The sequence below is a fragment of the Malaclemys terrapin genome, chromosome 7 (assembly GCF_027887155.1).
Source record: "Malaclemys terrapin pileata isolate rMalTer1 chromosome 7, rMalTer1.hap1, whole genome shotgun sequence".
Taxonomy (NCBI): domain Eukaryota; kingdom Metazoa; phylum Chordata; order Testudines; family Emydidae; genus Malaclemys; species Malaclemys terrapin.
In genome coordinates, this window is record NC_071511.1 from 61,958,110 (window position 1) to 61,984,351 (window position 26,242).

Sequence of the window (26,242 nt, forward strand, 5' to 3'; positions counted from 1 at the left end):
CTTTTAGAGCTTTGGTATAAGGCGGTAATCTTTTGTCTGTGCTTTTCCCCACCACCGCCTCATCAATGGAAAAGTACAAGGATTAAGATGGATTCCTGTATCATGTGACAAGGTCACATGTCACTGTAAGACCCCCTAGTCTCCATTCTTCCTGGGTTGGCCCACACGTACCCAAGAAGGCTTGCAGGTAAATAAACCATTTACAACTAATTGCCCTAGTCAAGGGGAGTCATCAAGATTCTAAACCACCATTAATGGCCCACACTTTGCATAATTACAATAGGACCTCAGAGTTATACTTCATATTTCTAGCTTCAGATACAAGAATGATACATGCATACAAATAGGAGGAATATATTCAGTAGTTTATAATCTTTGTTATGATACCTTACAAGAGACCTTTTGCAGAAAGCATACTCCACTTACATCATATTCACACTCATAAGCATATTTCCATAAAACATATGGAGTGCAATGTCACACAGCCATCCCAGGGGAGAACAGAGGGCCGGAACCCCAAAGAATCACCAATGGAATCAGCCAATTGTATCTGGTAGGGGTGTAGTAGGAGAGGAGTGAGGCAGGGCTTTTGTGAAAGCTGGTGATGCACCGGGGATGAATGTCCTTGTGAAATGTGTTAACACCATGTGCAGAATTACAGTCGCTTGCTGGTGGGCTGCTTTAAAGTTGGCGCCCAAACATGGGGAAGTGCAGGCTTCCCCCAGGCAGGGTGAAAGGCGGCTGTCGACCTGTCTCCAGGGAACCGGAGCAGTATGGAGTCAAAGCAATGGAAGCCCGTATCCATATGAACATGAGGGGATGGAAGAGCCGTGGGTCAGCTTGCCTCTGGGACAGAACAGCGAGGTTTGGGAAATACAAGCAGAAGCAAAAAGCATCCGGCACCGAGGGACCACAGGATGCAGCACCCAGCGAGCCTGTGAAAGTCGGGTTCCCTTGTCTGCAGGGCTGGAGATGCCGGTACCTTGATGTGAGTAAGAAAACAGGTTCAGCAAAGAGTAACTGGCTTCAATGACGTTTTCGTCACCAAAAAGCGGGTGGGGTTTGGTTTGGTGGTGACCAGCCCCGGCGCATCTGTCCCGGCTTGGTATCATTCACATCTCTGCTCTTTGTGAATAAACTTTGCCTTGGTTTCCCTCCCAACCAGCTCAGTGCAGTGACACTGGAGTATCTGGGAGTCCTTCAGCGAACCCGCCAGGCTGGGGTGTTCATCACAGCATGTCAGCTACATTTCCTGAGGGGCGGATCCCCACTGCCCTGCCCCTCGGGCAGGCGCTGACACCAGGCGGTGGGTGTGGGAGGCTGGCTTGGGACTGGCACGAAGGAGGGCAGAGGGGCCTGGCCCCCCAGACTGGGGGCCCTGGATCTGAGTCTCTCCCCACCAGGGCATGGCTGTGCCCGGCTGAGCCCTTTGCTGGCTCCTGCAGGGATGCTGAGGGGGTTTGGAACAGTGGAGCACAGACTTAGCTGGGGGGATGGGCTCCATGGCTGCTCGCCCTCTCCCCGTGGCTGGCCATGGTGGCACTCAGTCGCTCCCCTCGCACTGCCAGCGGCTGATTTCTCTTCCCTGGCAGCCGGGTGATTCGGGGCCAGGGGAAGTGAGTGATGCCGGGAGCTCCTTGTTCTGCCGAGAGAGCCATCTTCCCTGCCTCCAGCGCTATGCCAAGCGAGGCCAGCCCAGGGCTTCCCTCTGGCCCCAACCCCACACCAGCCCAGAGCACAGGAAGGACGCCCAAAGGGAAAGGCTAGCTGGGCCAGATAAAGGGAGCCAGCAGTGTGGAGAGACAGCTTCCCACCCCCAGGCCTTGGGAGAAGGGGTAGTTACACCTACTGGCTCCAGAAACGGCCTGGCTACAGAAGTACGGAAAAGGTCGGGAGGCAAAGCACTGGAAACAAACCAGACACTGGGAGCTACAGAAGGAAGGTCCCTGAGCAGCTTGCGTGTGAAGCCAAGAAGACGGGAGCAGAGGGTGCCCCGTCACACTCATTCTGGCTAAGCTTGGTCTCCATATAAATGCCCAATCTGGCTTTGACTCGTGCGGTTTTTGGCGGCAACAAAATCCTGTGGCAGTGAGTCCCACAGGCTAACTACCCACTGTGTGAAGAACCATTAGTTTAGAATTTCCCACCTTTCAGAGCTGTTAAATGTCCCCTTGTTGTGGTGTGAAGAGACAGGGAGAACAGACACCCTGACCTTCCTTCTGGGTCCCACTGATTATTTGATATACTTTTATCACACCCCTCTCCTTGGTCTCCTCTCTAGGGTAACAAGCCCAGCCTTTCAATCTCTCTCCACCAGGGTTTTTTCCAGGCCCTGATCATCCTCGCTGCCCTTCCCTGGTCCCTCCCAGCCCTGCCCACCAAGTTCCAGAGGAGCTTGCACCACTGAGTGATTAATATCACAGCATTAATCAGGAGTTTCCCAAGCAAGGGGGTTTGGATCCCGCGTGCTGTGCAGTGGCACAGCAAGGCCACAAGGTGGCGCAGTGTCTCTTGCATTGTGGGTTTGCAGAGTAGGTCCTGCAAATAGGGGAAATTTCAATCCAATTCATCCCCATCCCTGGCTGTGGCCAGCGATGGAACTGGTGTCTGCTAAGTTCTCCGCTGTGAGACTCGGCGGTGAGCGCCAAGCAGGGGGACTGCAGTCCCCGAACGCTCTCACCCAGCCATAGCTCTACTTCTCTTTGGGGCGGGTTCCTGCCACCCAGCTACTCGCCCACTGGCTCTCCGGGTGCCAACTCCCAGGGCACCACCTGCAACTCCAAGCAGCTCCAGCCAGGCCTGGACCCTGCCTGCCTGCTCTCCCAGGGGCCTGTGCTCAGGAAGTTTGCAGTCATGACAGAATCCAAAACCCGGTGTGATTTATTTGCCCAAAAGGTGATCAGAGCTTAGCAAGGTAGGTTTAAAAACAACAGAGACCCATTTGTCTAGTGCCTTCCCTGTACTGGGCATTCCCCTCCAGCCCTGTTCTCTCTGGGCACCAAGTTACCCCTGCAGCGCCTGGCTCTCCGTCCATAAGTCTCTGGGTCAGCCTTGCGGCCCCTGGACTCTGTGTCTATCAACTCCCAGCCGAGCCAACCAGTGCCCCCTCTGTCTGCCAGTGGCACCATTAACAGCTCTCTCTCCTCAGCGCTGGCCACGCAGCCCTGGTGCCGGCTCGAGGCTGCAGGTCCCCTGTTGGCAGGGATGTTTCCCACTGAGAATCAAGCAGCTTCATCGATGTAGTCCTTGGCAAAGGTTTCAAACCACCCACCATAACCACCCTCTCTGCAGAGCTGCTCCATTTGAGAGGGATGTATGGCCCTGAGCTATTGTTTTATCCTTCCTGCCTGGTTCCTTTGCAACCCTCCTGTGGAGTCGAGGAGCCAGCTGGTAGACAGAATAAGTACTGACCGAGAGAGAAGGTTTATTGGACCAGTCTCTGGTGGTGGGGGAAGGGACAAGCTGTCAAGCGTCAGAGCTGTATCCTCAGGCCTGGGGAAGGAAACCAAGGTGGGCAGGGCTGGCTCTACTGTTTTTGCCGCCCCAAGCAGCGTGCTGAATTGCCGCCGCGGTCGGCGGGGGCAGTCTGTGTGCCGTTAGGGCGGCACGTGCATTTCCGCCACGGCGGCAATTCGGCGGCAGCTTCTGTCTTCAGCCGGAAGACAGAAGCCGCCGAATTGCCGCTGCTGGCAGCTGAACATAGAAGCTGCTGCCAAATTGCCACCGCTGCGGAAATGTGTGTGCCGCCCTAACGGCACACAGACTGCCCCCGCCGTCCACAGCAGCAATTCAGCGCGCTGCTCAGGGCGGCAAAAAACACACAGACTGCCGCCCCTTGCAGATTGCCGCCCCAAGCACCTGCTTGGAATGCTGGTGCCTGGAGCCGGCCCTGAAGGTGGGACAGACTGTGGCTCATAATGGCTTCACACTTGGGGCTGGTCCACATTAAATCCCCACTTCGAACAAAGATACGCAACTTCAGCTGTGTTATTCACGTAGCTGAAGTTGAACTATCTTAGTTCGAACTTACTGCGGGTCCACACGCGGCAGGCAGGCTCCCCCGTCGACTCCACGTACTCCTCTCGCCGAGCAGAAGTACTGGCGTCGACAGCGAGCACTTCTGGGACGTCTAGACAAGACGCAATAAAGCGATCCCAGAAGATCGATTGCTTACCGCCGGACCCGGAGGTAAGTATAGACGTACCCTTGTTGTAGGACACCACTCTCCACACCTGGAGAAGAGCTGAGTGTGACTCAAAAAGCTTGTCTCTCTCACCCACAGAAACTGGTCCAATAAAAGAGATCACCTCCTCCGCCTCGTCTCTGTCATATCCTGGGGCCAATATGGTGCCAACAGCACAAACAAGAAATAATGCACCTATCTTCCCGAGGTGTCACAACTGCAGTGGGGCTGGGCTGAGCAGCATGGGCTGGGCACAGGTTCATGGGGTGGCAGCGACCTGTGCTACGTCACGTGTAACTGTAACTGATCCTGCAGATGTCCCATTGGAGGGGCCGGGGGCGGAAAAGCTAGTCTGAAAGGGGGAAGCAGGTTTACAGTTTAACTTATACAACATGCCTGCAGAGATAAGGGCTGTCTGGGATTGTTCCTGCCCAAGGGAAAGAGCCCTAAACTTTCTCAGCTTTCAATCTCTGGGAAAGAGGGTGGCCGTGGCCTTTGCTTTCTCCCAGCCACTGCGAGGGTGGAGCTTTCCACTCTTCCCGTTAGCCATTGGGAGCATGGTGCGGAACGCCCGGTCGAAATGGGACCCAGGCCGCTCCGGTCAGCACTGCTGACCAAGCCGTTAAAAGTCTGGTTGGCAGCACAGCAAGGCTACGGCAGGCTCCCTACCCGCCCTGGCTCCACGCAGCTCTCCGGAAGTGGCCAGCATGTCCCTGCGGTCCCTAGGTGCGTGGGCGATCAGGGAAGCTCCACGTGGTGCCCCCGCCCCAAGCGTCGGCTCCGCAGCTCCCATTGGCCCCGGGAACCAGGGCCCGTGCAACCACTTAGGCAAACTAGGCGGCTGCCTAGGGCGCCTAGTGGTTGAGGGCGCCTAAAAGCCCACTCAGGCGAGGAGATAGAGTGGAGGAGAGCTGGGGCGGGGGGGCGCGGGGAGGGCTGCCTGTAGTAACGGGGGGGGGGCGCACAGGGGAACCGCTCCCCGCCCCAGATCACCTCCACCCTGCCTCCTCTGCTGAGCACACAGCCCCCGCTCTAATTCTCCTCCAATCGGCGCCGCAAGCCTGGGAGGGGAGGAGAATTAGAGCAGCGCCGGCATGCTCAGCGGAGGAGAGCTGGGGCGGGCTCCCCAGGCGGGGTTAGCTGCTGTGGAGGGGGGTGGGGTTAGCTTCCGCTGGGGGGCTCCTTGGGTGGAGTTAGCTGCCGTGGAGGGGGACGGGGTTAGCTTCCACGGGGGGGCTCCCCGGGCGGTGTTAGCTGCCGTGGAGGGGGACGGGGTTAGCTGCTGTGGAGGGGGGCAGTGTTAGCTGCTGTGGAGGGGGGGCGCGGGGTTACCTTCCATGAGGGGGGGCTCCTCGGGCCGGGTTATCTGCCGTGGAGGAGGGACTTGCAAGGGGGGGGTAGCTCCTGCAAGGGGGGACTCCCCGGGTGGGGGGGTTAGCTGCCGTGGCGAGTGGGGTTGCTGCCATGTGGGGGGGCTCCTCAGGTGGGAGGAGCGGGTGGGAGTGGTTAGCTGCCACGGGGGGGCAGTGGGCGGGGTTAGCTCCGGGGGCGGGGCGCAAGGTGGAAGTTTCCTTGCACCGGCCCTGCCGGGAACCATGGCCAATGGGAGCTGCAGGGGTGGTGCCTGCAGGCACAGGCAGCGTGCACCACGCAGAGCCACCTGGCCGTGCCTCTGCATAGGGGCCAAGCATGCCAGCTGCTTCCGGGAACCGCCCCAAGCCAGGGCAGGCAGGGAGCCTGAGATAAGTGCCACCCAGCCAGAGCCCACACACCAAATCCCCTGCCCCAGGTTGGAACCTCCTTCCGCACCCTAACTCCCTCCCAGACCCTGCACCCCCACCCAACCTCCTGGCCCAGGTCGGAACCCACTCCTGCACCCAAACTCCCTCCCAGAGACCTCACCCCCGCACGCCCTCCCACACCCCAACCCTCTGCCCAAGCCCTGAGCCCCTTCCCACACTCCAAACCCCACGGTCCCAGCCCAGAGTTCCTTCCTGCACCCCAAACCCCTCATCCCTGGCCCCACCGCAGAGCCCACACCCCCAGCGGGAGTCTGCATCCTCTCGCACACCCCAACCCCCTGCCCCAGCCCTGAGCCTGCTCCTGCAGTGAAAGTGAGTGAGGGTGGGGAAAAGTGAGCGATGGAGGGACGGGTGCTGGAGTGAGTGAGGGCGAGGCCTCAAAGAAGGGGCAGGGAAGGGAAAGGGGCCGGGCAAGGGTGTTCAGTTTTGTGCAATTAAAAAGTTGGCAACTCTAGGTTCTGGCTCATACCTCTGCATAATGGATACCCTGCTCATAAGCCTTGACTGGGGAGGAAGAGTATGGCAAACCCAAGGTGTGCAGTCCCACATCTTGGCCCAGCCCCACCCTGGCCTGGCCAGGCCGCACTCACTTGTCACCTCACTGCGAGAGCAGCCTGGGCTGACAGGCTGTGGATCAAAGTCCTGCTGTGGGCCACGAGCTGGGCGGGGAATTCTCCCTGCTTCATCTCGCGTGGCCGCAGCTAGGCCCCATGCAGGGGGAGCCCCAGGAGGCCTGCCCCTGGATCCCAGAGCGTGGCCTTGCCTGTGCATCGTGCTCACTGCTTTGCCCTGGTCCTGTGTCACTGCCCCCTTTTCATACAGTGGTGCTGCTTCCTGGGGTCCTTCCGGTGTCTGTAAGAGAAGGAGGCTCCTTCAGAGCAGGACCAAGGGCCTCTCAGCCACTGGGACCCAGAGGGACAAACCAAACAGGCCAAGCTCTGATCTCTGTACACTGGCAGCAGCTTGCAGTGACCCCACTGCCCTCCCTGCAGCCCAGGCAGCTGTGCAGCCAGCATCGCAATCTGGCCCAGTGCTGCCATTGTACACAGCGAAGGGCCAGCCTGGGGAGCAGGTGCTGGCAGTTGCCAACAGGGGCCAGGGCCCATTTCTCCGAGCACTGACCTCTTCCAGCAGTGCAGCAGATTCTTCCCTTGCCTCTTGGATGAGTCGAGGCACGTTTCTCTCGGGCCTTTCCATTGCTTCACGGTTAATCTGGAAGACAAGCAGGTGTGTTTGGTCCCCTGCAGTGGCCAGTGCCCTGGTGGTGCCCCTGGGGCCTGGACTGGAGCTGGGGTCTTGCTGTCAGGCAGACGAGTATCATGGGCCTGATTCTGATCTGGAGAGTCACACCACATTTACACCAGGCAAATGAGAACACATTTTAAGACAAAGTTCAGTGCCTGTTCCTGCAACAGCCAAACAAGGTGTGAACCAAGGAAGCCAGGACAGTGGCAATGTAAATAGCTTGGCTAGTGGAGAGAAGGAGAGGTTTCCCCCCGGCCTGTAGCACAAAGGAAAGGCTGTTCACCTTCCTGTCTACAATCAGATAAGTGACTGGGAGTGGGGCAGAGGAAGGCCCCCCCCCTCCCAACCCACCTCCACAGGGAGATGTGAGTCACACCGGCCCAGGTGAAACTTCCCTGCTCACGGTCTTCCTTCCCTGGGAAAGCAGAGAGGCTGAGCCCTGTGGTAGCTGGGTGTGGGGAGACATAGGCAGGGAAGGAGGACGGCCAGATGCTTTTGCCCTGGGCGGGGGAGGAGAGGCCCCAGAGAAGGGTAATGCAGCTGGAAGGCTTCTGCTGGTAACAGAGACACCTGGCCAGAGGATGGCCATGGCTACGGCAGGTTCTCTCAACCAAGAAAGCCTGAATCACAGCCCACCGGGGGTGGGGAGGGGGGTAAGCGAGGACTCTGGCTGGCACAGCAGCCAGACGCTACTCACATGATCTCATGGCGGTGGCAGTGGGCTCCCTTCTCAATGATCTGGAAATCCATTATGAATCTGGGATTAACCTTCTCTTGGAACTTCAAGCACATGCACCTCGTGGGCACGTGGACTGCCTGGGCCCGCAGGGCTGCATGGGAAAAGACACAGCTAAGAGTCCTTGGGTGAATGCCCTCTGCAATCCTGCCCGCAGGGACTCTGCACACCCTTTGCTGCTTACCTGTTCGGTGCCCGGGGCACAGGCAGAAGAGGAGCATGCCTACGAAGGCCGCCTTGGGCACGGGGGACATGCTAGCTCCGGGGAGTGGCACAAGCAGCAGCACACCAGGAGCCGGGCTCTATAAAGGCAGCCGCAGTCAGGGGGCATTCCCATGCCCAACCCAGCAACAGGGGGTTAGTATCAGCTGCTTCCTGGCAGCGTTCTGCTTTCCATGGAAATGAGGGTGAGACAGCTGCAAAGCCAGAATGACTGGGGAGCTCCCCCCCGTGTCCTTTGATTTGCTGTTTGAACAGAGCCCTAACCGAGCAGTTTAGAGCCCAGGGAGAGCAAGAATATTTGCTCCCCTTAGAGGTGGAATGTGGAGGGGCACATGGAGTCATGTCCCTCCCCACCGATTTTGTGGCACCCTAGGGGGTGCACCACACAGTTTAAAAACCATCACCTCCTACCAGGAGCCGGCGGACCGGAAGCTGGAGGGAGCCACCTGGCCCACTCCTGGCTCTTCACGCTGTGGGAACCAGGCGCTGGCTGGCTGCCCGGCAGCCCTCCCTGCCCTGCTCCCAGAGCCAGGCTGCCTCTGCATTGCCAGGCACACCCCAGGCAGGGCAGGCAGCACAGCTCAAAGCTGCGTCTGACACGCTTGGCGCCGGCTGCCACTGCCCCCTGGAGCTGGCCCCTGCTGCAGAGCCTGGCTGCCCTGAGATGCTCCCCAAGGTGCTCCCTGCAGTAGTCAACTCCTTGGGCACCTGCCTCTCAGCAGCCTAATCACACCTCTTGTGCTGCCCAGGGGAGGGGGAGGGATTGATTAAATGCGGCTCAACTGGGCAGGAACAGGGGGGCTGTAGAGCTGAAGGAGGCTGCATGGAAATATGGAGATGTGATTGGGGCTAAAGTGCGAGGGAGCCCACAGGTACTCCCTGGGAGGAGGGAGGTTGGACTGGCAAACCCAGGGAGGTAGGGAGAGCCAGACTGGTAGGAAAGGCTTAGAGGAAAAGCAGCAAGACATGGGGCAGGGCAGACCTTGACTGCAGATGAGAGGGCACTGGACTGGAACCTGGAGTAGCGGGAGGGCCCAGGTTCCCCTGCCAGCCACTGGGGAAGTGGCACAGGCCAGGCAGTGACGAGCAGGCTGCCTGGCACAGTTTAGCTTGGAAGACTTTGGTACCCTGGAAGGGGAGGGCCATAGCGATGCCAACCTGGCCGAAGGGCCAAGCCACAAAGAGGACGCTGCAGCTCCAGAGGGGCCACAGGGCATCACAGGACAAGTGAAAAGACCGTGAGAGCAGGTTGCAGCACCTGCAAAGAGCAAATAGCTGGAGTGACCAGCAGGAGGCACTGCAAGCAGTGGGTGGACCCTGTGACAGGGCTGTTATATGGAGGGCTAGACTAGATGATCACAGTGGTCCCTTCTGGCCTTGGAGTCTGTGAATCTATGAAACGAGAACACATTTAACAGTACATGCCCTCTGCTCCCACCCCAGGGACACACTCCCCACTAGGACAGCCACGCAGCTCTGCCCAGGGAGGCCAGCCTTCCCCAGCCAGGGGTGAGTGTTATGGTGGGTGGGTTGGGATGCCTAGCCTGTCAGCGTGGCTGGGAGTGTGGGGCAGGGTGCTGGCAGGCTGAGGTGAGGGATGTCTCTGGGGAGGAGCAGGGGCTGTGGGCTGTCAGACGCTCTCATTCTCCATGCCCTCCCACACTGGGATGTGTTGTGGCATGCCTAGTGCTGGTGATTCATTCCCAGGGGCTTTGCTCCACCAAGGCTCTCCGGCAGACCAGGGGCCCCTCCAACAAAGAGTCCGACTCCTGGCTCACTGCCTGGCTGATGCCAGCTCCACTCTCCCTATGGGGCTTTCCTGGGGGACAGGATCCACTGCTGTGCCTCAGATCTTTCTGTATGACATGGCACGAACGCCGCTGGCGTAGTCCCCCTTCTCCTCTATGGCATGAGGCCCCCGGGCCAGGGAAAGGGCAGCAACTGGACACAGCATAGCACTGCCCTCCTCAATGCCCATGAGGTGCAGATGGTCAGGGGTTGCAAAAATGAAACTGTTGTCTTCCCTTTGGGAAACTTCCCCTGATCCCCATGAGTGAACGGAGAGTGCCTGACCATGCAGTCGTGGCTCGTGGCACTGCGAGGCTGAGAAATCATCTGACCACACAGTGGTAACACCTCTCTCCAGGAACAGGAGCCAGCTGGGCGCTTCCATGCAGGCCCTGGCATTAGGGGTGCCAAATAAAGGAACCTGAGTGTTTTGGATCCCAGAGAACTGAAGGACGTGTTCTCCTAGTACTGGACAAGGAGTTCTGAATAAGCCGAATGGAAAAGGTCTCAGAGGGAATCCCAACAGCCAGGTAGAGCACACTACAGCAACACACCCTACTGTGGCTCGCTGTTAAAATGGTCTTCCAAAGTCTCCCTGAGCCATATAGCTCTGTGCTGAGCTCTTCTAATAGCCCTGTATCTGGCTGTTCAGATTCAGCAGACAGCCACTCCACCCCAGCAGAAACTTCCCCCCTTTGCTTCACAGACACTATGCAGGGCATAGCAGGCAGCTCTAACCATTGGGATATTTCTCTGTTCAGTAAACAATGCCAGTGCCCCTTCAATCTACCAAAAGCATATTCTGTACCCGTTGAGCCGGTAATTGAATTGTTCCTTGGTGCTGTCAGCCTGGCCGGTGTACGGCTTAATTTAGTCCTAAGTGGAGCACAGGATCAGGTTCAAGAGGTGAATATAGCTGGACCACTTGGTAATAGTGACCATAATATAATTAAATTTAACATCCCGATGGTGGGGAAAATGCCACACTGTAGCATTTAATTTCAGAAAGGGGAACTACACAAAAATGAGGAGGTTAGTGAAACAGAAATTAAAAGGTACAGTACCAAAAGTAAAACCCCTGCAAGCTGCGTGGAAACGTTTTAAAGACACCATAATACAGGCTCAGCTTAAATGTATACCTCAATTTAAAAAACATAGTAAGAGAACCAAAAAAGAGTCACCGTGGTTAAACAACAAAGTAAAAGAAGCAGTGAGAGGCAAAAAGGCATCCTTCAAAAAGTGGAAGATAAATCCTAATGAAGAAAATAGAAAAGAGCATAAACTCTGGCAAATGAAGTGTAAAAATATAATTAGAAAGACCAGCTAGTCAAAGACTCCAAAAGTAATAGCAAAAAAATTTTTTAAATACATCAGAAGCAGAAAGCCTGCTAAACAACCAGTGGGGCCACTGGAGGATTGAGATGCTAAAGGAGCACTCAAAGACGATAAGGCCATTGTGGAGAAACTAAATAAATTCTTTGCATCGGTCTTCACTGTTGAGGATGAGGGAGATTCCCAAACGTGAGCCATTCTTTTTGGGTGACAGATCTGAGGAATGATCCCAAACTGAGGTGTCATTAGAGGAGGTTGTGACGTGCAGTCTATATGGTTTTATAAAAATATGCTAATGAGTGAATATAATGTAATTGGAATATGCTTCATGCAGAAGGTCTCTTGTAAGGTATCATTACAAAGCTTATAATCTACTGAGTGTGGTCATCCTATTTGTATAAATGTACCACTCTTGTATCTGAAACTAGAAATATGAAATATAACTCTGAGGGCCTATTGTGATTATGCAAAGTGTGGGCCATTAACGGTGGTTTGGAATCTTAATGCCTCCCATTAACCAGGACAATTGTCTGCAGATGGCTGTGTTTACCTGTAAATCTTCCTGTATACGTGTCTGCTGGCAAGTGAGCAATGAAGTTTGCAGTGACATGTGATCATGTCACCTGAACTGGAATCCATCTTTAACCTGGTGTCTTTCCATTGGGAAGGAGGGGATGGGAACCCAGAGAGGGACAAAGGATTCCCGCCTTATGCAAAAGATATATAAAGGGGTGGAACAGAACAAAGGGAGAGGAGCTATCATGAAGAATCCCCTAGCTACCACCTGAGCTGGAACAAGAGCTGTACCAGGGGAAAGAATTGTGTCCAGGCCTGGAAGGTGTCCAGTCTGAGGAAAAGACTTACTGAAGCATCTCTGAGGGTGAGATTATCTGTAGACATAGAGTTGTGCGTTTTAGTTTATTTTGCTTGGTGACTTAGGCCTGATCTACACTATGAGTTTAGGTCGAATTTAGCAGCATTAAATCAAATTAACCCTGCACCCATCCACACAATGAAGCCATTTACTTTGACATAAAGGGCTCTTAAAATCGATTTCTGTACTCCTCTCCTACAAGGGGAGTAGCGCTGAAATTGACATTGCCGGTTCGAATTAGGGTTAGTGTGGACGAAATTCGACGGTATTGGCCTCCGGGAGCTATCCCACAGTGCACCATTGTGACCACCCTGGAAAGCAATCTGAACTCGGATGCACTGGCCAGGTAGACAGGAAAAGCCCCGCGAACTTTTGAATTTCATTTCCTGTTTGCCCAGCGTGGAGAGCACAGGAGACCACGCAGAGCTCCTCAGCACAGGTAACCATGCAGGCTGAGAATCGAAAAAGAGCACCAGCATGGACTGTACGGGAGATACTGGATCTAATCACTATATGGGGAGAGGATTCCGTGCTAGCAGAACTACGTTCCAAAAGACGAAATGCCAAAACATTTGAAAAAATCTCCAAGGGCATGATGGAGAGAGGCCACAATAGGGACTCAGATCAGTGCCGCGTGAAAGTTAAGGAGTTCAGACAAGCCTACCAAAAAACCAAAGAAGCAAATGGAAGGTCCGGTGCAGAGCCGCAGAGATGCTGCTTCTACGCTGAGCTGCATGCAATTCTAGGGGGAGCCGCCACCACTACCCGACCCCTGACCGTGGACGGAGGAGGGAGGCTTGAAAAATTTGCAGCTGAGGGAGGGAGGGAAAAAAGGGAGAGAAGTATTTAAAAAGATACACTTTACAGAACAATGCTTATACTCTTTCATGGTGAACAACACTATTCACATTACATAGCACATGTGATTTCAGTACAAAGTCGCATTTTGCATCTTATATTGAGTGCCTGCGGCTTTGGTGTTAGAGATCACAGGCAACAGAATTCGGCTTGCATGCAGCCATGGTAAGCCATTGTCTTCCGGTTTCTGCAACCTTCATAAAACCAGCGCCCTTCTTTCCCACTTACCAAGCAAAGCCAGTTGAGTGCTGCGGTTTTCCTGTTAAGGTGCAGCAGCAGAAACCAAACTAACACCCCCCCCCATCCAATTCTCTGGGATGATCGCTTTACTCCTCCCCCCCAACATTGCTGGTATCAGGGAAGATCCCTGCTAGCCAAACGCGAAAAGCTCAGCGCCAATGCCCCCCACCGCTTAGCTAACTGCAAGGAAAGATTTCTTTTCAGCCACAGGCAAACAGCCCAGTAGGAACCTCTGTCCCCTTAATTAAATTCCCGTACTGGCTGCCCTGGTGCTCTGAAGCCAAGATAGGGATATGGGTTCCATCTATCGCCCCACCACAGGGAATCCCATTGCAGCAAAGCCATCCACTATGACCTGCACATTTCCCAGAGTCACTACCTTTCGTAGCAGCAGCTCAGTGATTGCTTTAGCTACTTGCATCACAGCAGCCCCCACAGTAGATTTACCCACTCCAAATTGATTCCCGACTGACCGGTAGCTGTCTGGCGTTGCTTCTCACTTCTCACTTCTCAACTGTGAGGGTTGCTCTCATCGTGGTATTCTGGCGCTTCAGGGCAGGGGAAAGCAAGTCACAAAGTTCCATGAAAGTGCCCTTACGCATGCGAAAGTTACGCGGCCACTGGGAATCATCCCAGACCTGCAACACTATGCGGTCCCACCAGTCTGTGCTTGTTTCCCGGGACCAGAATCAGCGTTCCAAGGCTATAACCTGCCCCATTAACAGCATGATCTCCAAAGTGCTGGGGACCATGGTTTGAGAGAATTCTGTGTCCATGTCCTCATCAGTCTCGTTGCTGCGCTGCTGTAGCCACCTCCTCCTCACCTGGTTTTTCAGGTCCTGGTTCAGCATAAACTGCACGATAATGCGCTAGGTGTTTACAATGTTCATGACTGCTGTCTTGAGCTGAGCAGGCTCCATGCTTGCCAGGGTATGGCATCTGCACAGTTCACCCAGGAAAAAAGGCGCAAAATGGTTGTCTGCCATTTCTTTCATGGCGGGAGGGATGAGGCTATACCCAGAACCACCAGTGACAGTGTTTTTTGCCCCATCAAGCATTGGGATCTCAACCCAGAATTCCAATGAGCGGGGGAGACTGCGGGAACTATGAGGTAGCTATGGGATAGCTACCCACAGTGCAACGCTCTGGAAGTTGAGCTAGCCTCGGTACATGGACGCACACCACCAAATTAATGTGCTTAGTGTGGCCGAATGCACTCGACTTTATACAATTGGTTGCCAAAAATCGAATTCTGTAAATTCGGAGTAATCCCGTAGTGTAGACATACCCTTACTTTGTTCTATCTGTTACTACTTGGAACCACTTAAATCCTGCTTTCTGTATTTAATAAAATCACTTTTTACTTATTAATTAACCCAGAATATGTATTAATACCTGGGGGAGCAAACAGCATGCATATCTCTCTATCAGTGATATAGAAGGTGAACAATTCATAAAGCTTATGCAGGGTAAAATGGATTTATTTGGGTTTAGACCCCATTGGGAGTTGGGCATCTGAGTGTTAAAGACAGGAACACTTCTGTTAGCTGCTTTCAGGTAAACCTGCAGCTTTGGGGCAAGTAATTCAGACCCTGGGTCTTTGTTGGAGCAGATGGGAGTGTCTGGCTCAGCAAGACAGGGTGCTGGGATCCCGAGCTGGCAGGGAAGGCAGGGGTAGAAGTAGTCTTGGCACATCGGGTGGCAGCTCCCAAGGGGGGTTCTGTGATCCAACCCGTCACAGAGGTTTTGGAACAAATTGATAAACTAAACAGAAATAAGTCTCCAGGACCTGATGGTATTCACCCAAGAGTTCTGAAGGAACTCAAATGTGAAATTGCAGAACTACTAACTGTCATCTGTAACCTATCATTTAAATCTGCTTCTGTACCAAATGACTGGAGGATAGCTAATGTGACGCCAATTTTTAAAAAGGGCCCCAGATGTGACCCTGGCAACTACAGGCCGGTAAGCCTCACTTCAGTACCGGGCAAATCGGTTGAAACTATCATAAAGAACAAAATTGTCAGACACATAGATGAACATAATTTGTTGGGAAATAGTCAATGTGGTTTTTGTAAAGGGAAATCATGCCTCACCAATCTACTAGAATTCTTTGAGGGGGTCAACAAGCATGTGGACAAAGGAGATCCAATGGATATACTGTATTTAGATTTTCAGAAAGCCTTTGACAAGGTCCCTCACCAAAGGCTCTTAAGCAAAATAAGCAGTCATGGGATAAGAGGGAAGGTTCTCTCATGGATTGGTAACTGATTAAAAGATAGGAAACAAAGGGTAGGAATAAATGATCAGTTTTCAGAATGGAGAGAGGTAAATAACAGAGTTCCCCAGGGATCTGTACTGGGCCCAGTCCTATTTAACATATTCATAAATGATCTGGAAAAAGGGGTAAATAGTGAGGTGGCAAAATTTGCAGATGATACAAAACTACTCAAGGTAGTTAAGTCCCAGGCAGACTGCGAAGAGCTACATAAGGATCTCACAAAACTAGGTGACTGGGCAACAAAATGGCAGATGAAATTTAATGTTGATAAATGCTAAGTAATGCATATTGGAAAACATAATCCTAACTATACATATACAATGATGGGGTCTAAATTAGCTGTTACCACTCAAGAAAGAGATCTTGGAGTCATTGTGGATAGTTCCCTGAAATCATCCACTCAAGGTGCAGTGGCAGTCAAAAAAGTGAACAGAATGTTGGGAATCATCAAGAAAGGGATAGATAATAAGACAGAAAATATCACGTTGCCGCTATATAAATCCATGGTATGCCCACACCTTGAATACTGCATGCAGATGTGGTCTCCACATCTCAAAAAAGACATATTGGAATTGGAAAAAGTTCAGAAAAGGGCAACAAAAATTATTAGGGGTATAGAATGGCTTCTGTATGAGGAGAGATAAGACTGGGACTTTTCAGCTTGGAAAAGAGGCAACTAAGGGAGTGTCGGAGAAAAACCCAATTCTCACTCTTTTGGTTGGGTGCAGCAAAGTCAGATACTTTATTTTCTCAAGCAATTGTGTAGAGGGAGAGAGTGCACTAGGACACAGGGTCTCCCCCTCCTACGCAGGTCTCTCTACAGGTAAACAATTACAGCAAGCATTTATACCTTTTGTTACAGACAATAATGAGCAACAGCTGCATTTTGTTTATACATAGGTCATCCTGATAACTTATTTTTCTCACTTATTTAGACTCTAGTCTACATTCCATCTTATCTACACAAGGTCGCAACAACTTCTCACACAGTTCTTTCCCACTCGCCTCACACAATCCTCGCTTTTACAAATCTTGCATTATTAGGGTTACAGCTAGCCTGACTCTTGCTAACAAACTGTCATGCATTACAATCCCCTTCCTTTCAGTTCTTTCTCTGCTTCCATACCTCCCCCATTTTGTACTACTAGTACAACAAACATTCTTAAATCTCTATTTGCATTAAGTCTTGGATTTCAGATTCTACATCAGATGCTTCAACCTTAGGGGTTTTGATTGGATGTAATGACAATGCATGATTAGCATGAACATGAAAGGTATTACTATTAGTACGTCCTTTACAACAATAATAACATAATCCTAAGCTAACTAATAGCAATACAAGCAATAACATTCCCATAGCAATAATGTGATGGGGTTGTTGTACAGTTTTAGTCATAAAGCACAATACATCATACTTAGTACATAAAGTAGACACTCTATAAGCTGTATGAAAGGCATACTTTTCAACTTGATATATATTTTGAAGCATGTGAATTTGCCCTTGAATTTCAGAGATTCTCTGAACCTCTGGTAACAGTGAAAGCATATTTTGAAATCGATCAGGTACTAAGCTGGTCCAATTAAAGGGTATCTGGAACCTAAGGGCTACTTGCACAATTCTGTCTGCAGACCAGTAAATAATATGATTGCCTGCAGCGGTAGTGAGATTAAAATGTATATCTTGCAGTGTGGTGGCTTTAACACACCCTCATCTTAGAAGTACAGAAAGGCAGGGTCTGAGCACATGCATCACTGGGCAAGACGGCACATCTCATCCAGCTTCCCTTCCCTTGAAGAGAAGCAGAACTTGAGGGATAGCTCAGTGGTTTGAGCATTGGCCTGCTAAACCCAGGGTTATGAGTTCAGCCCTTGAGGGGGCCACTTAGTGGATCTCAGGCAAAATCAGTACTTGGTCCTGCTAGTGAAGGCAGGGGGCTGGACTTGATGACCTTTCAAGGTCCCTTCCAGTTCTAGGAGATAGGATATCTCCATTAATTCCTTTTTAATTTTTTTAAAATTAGCTTGAAAATGTCTCGGTGAATTACCCAATCCCACATGCATCCTCCCCTTGGACCCGGCAGGATTCGGTATGTGGGAGCCCACACCCTCAACCGGTCCATATGCTTGGAAGGAGCACTGTGAACATCCGCACATCCACCCAGAAAATCTCCAAATAAGTCTCCATGGCCACAGATCAGATGGTACTCCTGATGTGTCTGTAAGGGCAGTGAGCCAAGCCTGATGCTCAAGATCATTCTGAATAGCCATTAGCTGGTCATTCAGGAAATCCTGAATTTCTGAACATGCTAGATCCCACTGCAATGCCTTCCCAGCCTCAGTGATATTCAATACCATCTCTGTCAGCAACTTCTGGCTCATAGAACTAAGGGCGGAAATAACATGTAACTCATCAACTCCGGGCTGTACCTGGGTTAGCTGTGCCCCAGAACTAAGGCCAGTGGCCTTCTCTAGTTGCCCCAGTTTCTCATCATGTTCTTGGCTTCTAAAAATATTCCAAACTGCTGCTGCACTATTGGCCCCATCCCATAGGGATCCGGTCAAGTCTCTCTTCTTTCTAGAGGAAATAACCCAAGCCCTCTGTTGTGCTAATCTAATGGCAGCTCCCTGTGAGCAATTTGGGTATGTAGAGGTGATCTGGAAACTGGATAAGGGCAATGTAAATTTAACAGTCCCTAATGTAGTATTAATCACAGTCCATCGATATCCTAATACATCTCTCTTTGGTGTAGTACTGTACCATATCTGTTGGTTAAACACCTTTATGTACTTCTGGGAGGCTTTAATATTAATGGCATAAGAGGAGGGGTATTGCAATAAGGTACAGGTAACATTATTAGTCACTGGAATAATTTCTATGCAGGTAAAATTTCCAGTGGCAGAACAAACTCTTTGGGTATTTGTTTGATTATTCACTAATTGGGTGACCAAATGACAATAAGGGCCTCTCTCATTTAACACAGTGCAAGTTCCAGGAACAGACATCATCTCCACTGATCCATTTGTTTTCCACTCAATTGTTCGCTGTACATGGGATATCATTGTCTGTGTTACAGGGGTAATAGTGTAATGGAGGAGATGGCAGGGGCAGTGGCAACAAGGTGCCTTTGGTACTTGTCATTTAAAATCCAATTAGGGAGGGCAATACATGCTGAAGGACTTACCCAAAACACAGGGTGCAGCCTGTAGAATAAACCCCAAAATCAAATCAATACCACATTCCCAAGCATGGGTCCCACAAGTTTCTTCCTGCCAGTGTATAATTCTTTGTTTCTTCACCAGGGTCAGTTCTTAATATCTTTTGTAGTCAGGAATCCCTGGACTTTGGCGGTTTCAATGGAGCGAGTGTTCCTTCTTCTCTTTTCCTGAAACAGTCATGGTTCAGCATCATACGGGGAGAGGTTACTAGCACATCACCCCATAATGGTTTTGCTTCTTCTAGAAAAATCTAAAGGCACAGTAGGTCTATCAGTGGACAAGGGAGAGGTTACTAGCACTTCACCTTGTCTTTTTTTCTCCTGCTGTCCAGAAGGCACAGCAGAGCTAGAAAGAGAAATAGGCTTATCATCAGTCAGAGAATCCTCCTGAGGTGGAGGGGTCTTTTTTCAGTGAGAAGCATGGGTCCAGGTAGGCAGTCCTTGGCACTTCACAGCAATGTTGGTGGTTAACAGGACTTGGAAAGGGCCCTTCCAGCATGGAGCCAAAGCAGTCTTTCGTTGATGGACTTTATGTAGACTCAGTCTCCTGGTTTCAATAAATGGCAGGGCTGCTGGGGTCTTTGGGTAGCACTTCTTCTACCTGTGAGAAAAGACACCTAACACATTTCATTAATGCCTGGCAGTGTTTTGCAGATTTTACAGCTGCTTGGGCTCATTCAAGCCCCCCCTTTTCTTGGTTGTCAGCCAAGTCTTAGCTGTAAGCAGTGTCCTTGAATGGGGCCAGCGTCTTATCTTTGGACTGAGCTTGCTAGCTATTTTTTTCCCCCAGTTAACTCATTCTGTTCTTTTTCCTTCTCCCCTTCTTGGTTTCTTTTAACCTACAAAGGAAACTTCCACTCTTCACTCATACACCTTTTCCCAACAATGAACACATACACATTGCCATTATACAGTACTATGGGGAAAAAGAACTAGGTAGTCTTCTTAATGACTACCAGAGTAACACCAAAGGCCCAAATTCAGGCCCTCTGACAGAAGCTGACTACACAGACGGCCTTTATGTAAGGCAGTACAGGCCAGAACCTGAACTAAACTGTGCTGTGCAATCCCCTGCCAAATACGGTCATGGGCCATGACCAGAGGAGGGAGGGGAAGGAAGCCATGCAAAAGGCCTTAGCAACATGATAACTACTGGTTGATGGAAAAACATGGTAACTGCTAATTGATGAAATATAGTAACGGCTTATATGAAGAAATTGCTTCTAGTAAAGGTCAGCTACCTGCCATCAGCCAATCATATATCATCTTTGGGCGTCCTGTAAATCCCCCCCGGAGAACAATATGTACCCTGATGAAAAACAACACCCCAACTGGTGCCAAGTACCACCCATGTCAAAACCACCAAGAAACCCCCCACCCAATAGGCACCCAATTCTCGTAAGTAATGAGGAAGCTACCGGGAAAAAGGAACAGACTCCTACTCTTATTTTCGCATAAATGACGTATTATTTGTAATATGCTTGCGGTTTGACGGAATAAAGCAGCCCGCGAGCTGCTGCAGGGTATGACAGTTTTCGGACTGTCATCCCAACACGTTGGTATGTATTGCAATAAACTAGCCTCAGGCTTGAGTCTGTGAACTAAAATCAATGCGTGGGTGACTTTTTCAATGACAGTACTTTAGTCTTATTATTCAATGTATGCCATATACACCCTTCCAGTAAAATAACTTATATACAGAGCTTTGGAGCAACAAGCCAGGACAAGCACACCCACTTTTGAGGAGTCCACTCGGTACAACCTCTGGTGTCCAATAGCTTCCCTCCCTCCCCAGCCCTCTGGCTAGAAATCTGAGGTAGCCAGAAGGATCCCATGGGCAATATGGGGAGTGGGTTAACCTTTCATGTCCTTGCTTCCAAAGACTGTTGGGATGCAAATTTTAACAACAATTTTTTCAATTAAAAGAGCTGGCCAATAAAGTTTCTTTTTCTTACTTAAGCAAATGTATTAGACTTTAGTATATCATGATTTATCCAAACCCTTTGTATTCCAAGTTGAATAAAACAAGTATCTGCTTTTTTTATTTAATCCTTCTATTTAATTTTGAACTAGACTGTCCTATGAAAATATTAAACACAACAATTCTGGCCACGAGACAAACACCACAAAACAGGACATAGAACACAGAACATAATTCCTATTTTGCCAGTAAATGCATGGTACGCTGAATGTTGTTCAGCTTGCATCAGTTTTCTCTGATTATCTGAAAGACAAAAAACAGAGGTCTACCCCTTCTGGGCAGTCAGTCATTGCTTAAAATATTTCCTTTATATACAAATACTCCTGTTGATTTTCAGGCAAAACAGAGGAATTACCCCATATTTGCTTGTATTTGTTTCATAGGCAGCCCAGGTTTTAGTGGCTTCTACCCTTATCAGTTAGATAATTTGCATTAATACAGATGCTTTCTGGCTTGCTTCTGGATCCAAAGCTATCCACAGCTGTCAAGGTTTCTTCCCCACTCTGAACTTTAGGGTACAGATGTGGGGGCCTGCATGAAAACTTCTAAGCTTAACTACCAGCTTAGATCTGGTTTTGCTGCCACCACTCCCAAGTGCTAATTCCCTTCCCTGGGTAGCTTTGAGAGACTTCTTCACCAATTTCCTGGTGAACACCGATCCAAACCCTTGGATCTTAACACAAGGAGAATTTAACCATCCCCCCTCCTTTCCCCCACAAGTTCCTGGTGAATCCAGATCCAACCCCTTGGATCTTAAAACAAGGAAAAATCAATCAGGTTCTTAAAAAGAAGGCTTTTAATTAAAGAAAAGGTAAAAATCATCTCTGTAAAATCAGGATGGAAAATAACTTTACAGGGTAATCAGTTTCAAAGAGTCCAGAGGAACCCCCTCTAACCTTAAGTTCAAAGCTACAGCAAACAGAGATAAACACTCTAGCAAAAGGAACATTTACAAGTTGAGAAAACAAAGATAAAACTAACACGCCTTGCCTGGCTGTTACTTACAAGTTTGAAATATGAGAGACTTGTTCAGAAAGATTTGGAGAGTATGGATTGATGTCTGGTCCCTCTTAGTCCCAAGAGCGAACAACCCCCAAAACAAAGAGCATGAACAAAAGCCTTCCCCCCCACCAAGTTTTGAAAGTATCTTGTCCCCTTATTGGTCCTTTGGGTCAGGTGTCAGCCAGGTTATCTGAGCTTCTTAACCCTTTACAAGATAAAAGGATTTTGGAGTCTCTGGCCAGGAGGGATTTTATAGTATTGTACACAGGAGGGCTGTTACCGTTCCCTTTATAGTTATAACAACAGCTTAAAGATTCTTACTTAAAAAGGGACACAATTAACTTTCCCAGACTTTTGATTGCCTTTTACTTCTAACTCCTGCTTTCAAACACACAGTGATCTGAAAGAAAACACTACTTATACTGCTCCTTAGAGCCTAATAGGATTTTAATTAAATAGCATGGCAAGGTTACATTTCTTTTACCCCTACTACAATATACACTGCACATGTTCTGTGGAAAATGCACATTTCCTCCATAATTCAACTTCCACAACACTAGTCATATTAATTTCTACACAAGGTGTAACTGTTTCTTTTGTGCTTACAAAATCTCCATGCACCCCTAGTAAAGTCACAGCTCGACCACACAGAGCAAGGGGCACTGTCCTTCTCTCTCTTTACCAGATCTTTTATCTGCTATTTTGTTACCCAAAAACAAATTCAAATCTTTTATTCTCCTAGCTTTGACTACCCTGCTGCAGCCACAACTTTTAGTCTTTATTTAAAACATTTTAAATCTTGTAAAGGATTAAGTCACCTTAAGGATTAAATGCTAAATACCATATTAAACAACCCTAGTTTCCTGTGTCTGGCAAAAGTATTCTCGGTTTTGCAACTTTAAACAATACCAATCCATCTCAAACTTATAAAATACAGATTGTACACAGCAGGAGTGTTCTTCAGCAAATTCGACTAACTTATTCATAGTCGAATAATTCCACTTAAATAACCTCTTGACTGAATTATTTACAGACATTCCTACCAAGTTTCACTGCTTGATTCCCTCTAGCAATTAGAGTTAACTTCTCACTCTCTTTTCTTAAATCATTTGCTTGTCTCCCAAAACAACACCCAATCAACTCAGATTTTATCATTCCAATGATTGTCCTGAGGATTTGAAATCCCCATGCTTATAATTACTTACTCCTTTCCTTCCACTATGCCCTCAAAGTTTCCAACCTGTTTTCCAATCTCTCTATCTGTTGCCTGCATGCTTGGGCCCGATCCTGCTTTTCTCGCTGAACCGTCCCTTCCATGGGCACCGGCTTGTTCCACTACCAATTTAGCTAGGAGGGTGGGCTTCTCAACTAGCCCCCACCCTTCCTGGTCTCTTCCATTAAACATTCTTACTCACAAGGCTACCGAGTCCTCCCTCGTGAGGCTTTCCACCTGGGCAAAAACGCATGACCCATTGGCGTTTAACTATTTGATTTCCTCTTTTGGCAAACACACTGCTGTTACGGTGTATGCTGAGCACAAATGGTTAAATTTTGACAAGTCCCTGAAGGACCGGTACTTGCTTAGCTAGTGCTTCCTTTTCTGCCTGGAAGTCCTGTCTCAAGGCTTGCAACTTGCCCTGGGTGTAGGTTTGAGTTGTTGCCTGGTTCATGATCTATTAATTGCTCAATTCTAGTTACCAAGTACACAACTCTTCCCTTTTCTCCAACTTCTCTATTGCCCAGTCCTGCTACGACTGGGGGTAGATCCACCTGACACCCTTCCCGGTCAACCGGCATGGAGAGAGGAATGCTAAACCCCTCTCCGATTCTCAGACTTACTGCAGCTGAGAGTAGGCACACTTTTAATCATGCAATTCTCAACATATAACACCAACAATACCAAGCAAAGCAAACATAAAATAACAAGGGCAAAACAAATAGATGGTGTGCATTATGACTGAATTTTAAAGCTTCATTAATAAAATAATAAACCAACAACAGAGAGTGTTGGAAACGCTCCCACATCACTCAGGGAAAAAACCATTAATGCCCCAAGCTCTAAGCCACTTTCATACTCACACACGAATGTCCAGACTGGCCACGTTTGTGTATAACGTCCAGAGAAGGGGGAGAGGTGGACGGGAGATTATCCTTTATACAGCTTGTCCAGAATCTCCAACTTGCTTCCACTCTTGGGAGGGCTGTTCTCTTACACCCTGGGGTCTCCTGGGGCGTCTTTTCAGAGATTCCAGTCCAGGCCGGCTGCCTGTGGCTTCTTCAGCATCCCCAAACCACGCCGGCTCCAGGGTCGCAAAGGCAGACTGTTGGATCTCACTGGACAGTTAAGCTTTGCATATGTAACCTCAGTCCTGTAACTTGTATTGCTTTTGGTTTGCCTCTGTCTATATTTTTTCACAGCCATCTGGGGACGTAAGCAGTTTTTCTTTGTATTTAGCATGGTCTGTGTTGATTTTTGACCTTGAACTCAGAGCAACTTTCTCTTTATCTCTGGACCAAGCTGAATTTCAAATTAACCCGTTCCTTTTCCTCAATAGACAAATTGCCCCCACTGTGTGTCAGAGGCTTTTTTGATGATTAAAAGCTCCTCTGAGATGTATGATCTTATCTAGATTGAAGGTACCTTCTAGTGGGCATTGTTTAGGTGGATTTTCACGCGTGTAAAGATTCCAATTTCTAAATACCTGCAGGTTCTAGGACCATAATGTACATACATGTAATCTGCTGGGGTACCCTTAGGGGGTGAGGGGGAATGCTTAGACTGTCCCCCACCCATTTTCCAATCACACACACTGGGAGGATGCCCTGTCCGCGCTAGCGGCTCATAAACTAAGGGTCTCTCCTTACAGGGTACTCACACAGGAGAGGCTAACAAGGATGGCCACGACCCTTCTACACCTCCCTTCAGCAAAGAGCGTTAGCTAGTCTCAGAGAGACGGTGCCGCTCACTCTCGTTGCATCCAGTGAGATGATCAGACTATCAGCGGCTCACACAGAGAGGAAAGGGGGAGGGAAGATGAGTTCACACACTCCTAGACCCAGGTAGCTTCCTCACCGGACGATGCCAGGCCGAGCCAGCCCACCGTGGGTTGGATCTTCTACAGACCCTCTAGTTACCGGGCTTGCTTTAGAATATTTCTGGTCACGAGCTTTCGCTTCACAGAATACTCTGGGCATCTTATTTCATTCACACTGGTGTACACACACACACCCCAAGGCCTCTATTTCTAAATACCATGATGCATCTATACCTTATGTCCAGACTCAATACACTATGAGGCAGTAACAACCCCTCTTGAGGAGGTAAAAACCCCTCAGCACCGGTGCATACCTAATGCATTTCCCTTATGCATTAACCTTATTGGGGGCAACAAAACAGTTCCCCAGCACCGTTCTGAATCTGATCCTGCTGCACAGTCAATACGTTCGGATGGCGTAAGCCCAACAGGGACAGACGGCCCCACGGACAGTCCTCCTCCGATACCCCAATAGAGATTTCAAAAGGTCTCCTACCTCTACTGTGGAGCCATGGGGTTCGAAGGGGAACGGTCCACAGCAGTTGCCGCTATCTCAGCGGGCGATGCCATCCGGGACGAGCCCCCAAATTGTCGGAGAAAAACCCAATTCTCACTCTTTTGGTTGGGTGCAGCAAAGTCAGATACTTTATTTTCTCAAGCAATTGCGTAGAGGGAGAGAGTGCACTAGGACACAGGGTCTCCCCCTCCTACGCAGGTCTCTCTACAGGTAAACAATTACAGCAAGCATTTATACCTTTTGTTACAGACAATAATGAGCAACAGCTGCATTTTGTTTATACATAGGTCATCCTGATAACTTATTTTTCTCACTTATTTAGACTCTAGTCTACATTCCATCTTATCTACACAAGGTCACAACAACTTCTCACACGGTTCTTTCCCACTCGCCTCACACAATCCTCGCTTCTACAAATCTCGCGTTATTAGGGTTACAGCTAGCCTGAATCTTGCTAACAAACTGCAATGCATTGCAATCCCCTTCCTGTCAGTTCTTTCTCTGCTTCCACAGGGGGATATGATAGAGGTCTATAAAATCATGAGTGGTGTAGAGAAAGTAAATAAGGAAGTGTTATTTACTCCTTCTCATAATACAAGAACAAGGGACCATCAAATGAAATTAATAGATAACAGGTTTAAAACAAACACAAGAAAGTATTTTTTCACGCAATGCACTGTCAACCTCTGGAACTCCTTGCCAGAGGGTGTTGTGAAGGCCAATACTATAACGGAGTTCAAAAGGGAGCTAGATAGATTCATGGAAGATAGGTCCATCAATGGCTATTAGCCAGGATGGGCAGGAATGGTGTCCCTTGCCTCTGTTTGCCAGAAGCTGGGATTGGGTGACACAGCATGGATCACTTTGTTGCCTGCCCAGAACTGGGCCCGAGATGGCAAACAGGGGGTTCGTCGCCTGGTGTGCTTGGCAC

General features: G+C 49.7%; 2 protein-coding genes across 3 annotated transcripts; both read right to left on the reverse strand.

The window, feature by feature from the left end:
• Window positions 1-299: 299 nt before the first annotated feature.
• LOC128841337 (interleukin-8-like) lies at window positions 300-8,246 on the reverse strand. 2 transcript variants are annotated; one of them, XM_054036317.1, is made up of 5 exons: window positions 8,151-8,246; window positions 7,928-8,060; window positions 7,108-7,197; window positions 6,749-6,837; window positions 300-982 (listed from the first exon to the last, which is right to left on the reverse strand). In XM_054036317.1, exons 1-4 carry the CDS (start codon window positions 8,218-8,220, stop codon window positions 6,786-6,788), a joined length of 345 nt encoding a protein of 114 aa, XP_053892292.1. In that variant the 5' UTR covers window positions 8,221-8,246; the 3' UTR covers window positions 300-982; window positions 6,749-6,785. The 2 variants fall into 2 exon arrangements, with proteins under 2 accessions (XP_053892292.1, XP_053892291.1); XM_054036316.1 differs by lacking the exon at window positions 6,749-6,837.
• Window positions 8,247-16,315: 8,069 nt separating this feature from the next.
• LOC128840900 (uncharacterized) lies at window positions 16,316-24,094 on the reverse strand. The gene is made up of 2 exons (XM_054035436.1): window positions 23,839-24,094; window positions 16,316-19,377 (listed from the first exon to the last, which is right to left on the reverse strand). The coding sequence occupies exon 2, from the start codon at window positions 18,619-18,621 to the stop codon at window positions 17,464-17,466; it is 1,158 nt and encodes a 385-aa protein (XP_053891411.1). The 5' UTR covers window positions 18,622-19,377; window positions 23,839-24,094; the 3' UTR covers window positions 16,316-17,463.
• Between the last annotated feature and the right edge of the window lie 2,148 nt (window positions 24,095-26,242).

Coding starts and splice junctions, on each gene's coding strand:
- LOC128840900 (XM_054035436.1), bottom strand. CDS start 18,621: ATGATATCCCATGTACAGCGAACAATTGAGTGGAAAACAAATGGATCA.
- LOC128841337 (XM_054036316.1), bottom strand. CDS start 8,220: ATGTCCCCCGTGCCCAAGGCGGCCTTCGTAGGCATGCTCCTCTTCTGC. Junction 8,061..8,150: donor GTGCCCCGGGCACCGAACAG/GTAAGCAGCAAA, acceptor TTTCCCATGCAG/CCCTGCGGGCCCAGGCAGTC. Junction 983..7,107: donor CTGCTGCACTGCTGGAAGAG/GTCAGTGCTCGG, acceptor ACTCACATCAAG/GTACCGGCATCTCCAGCCCT.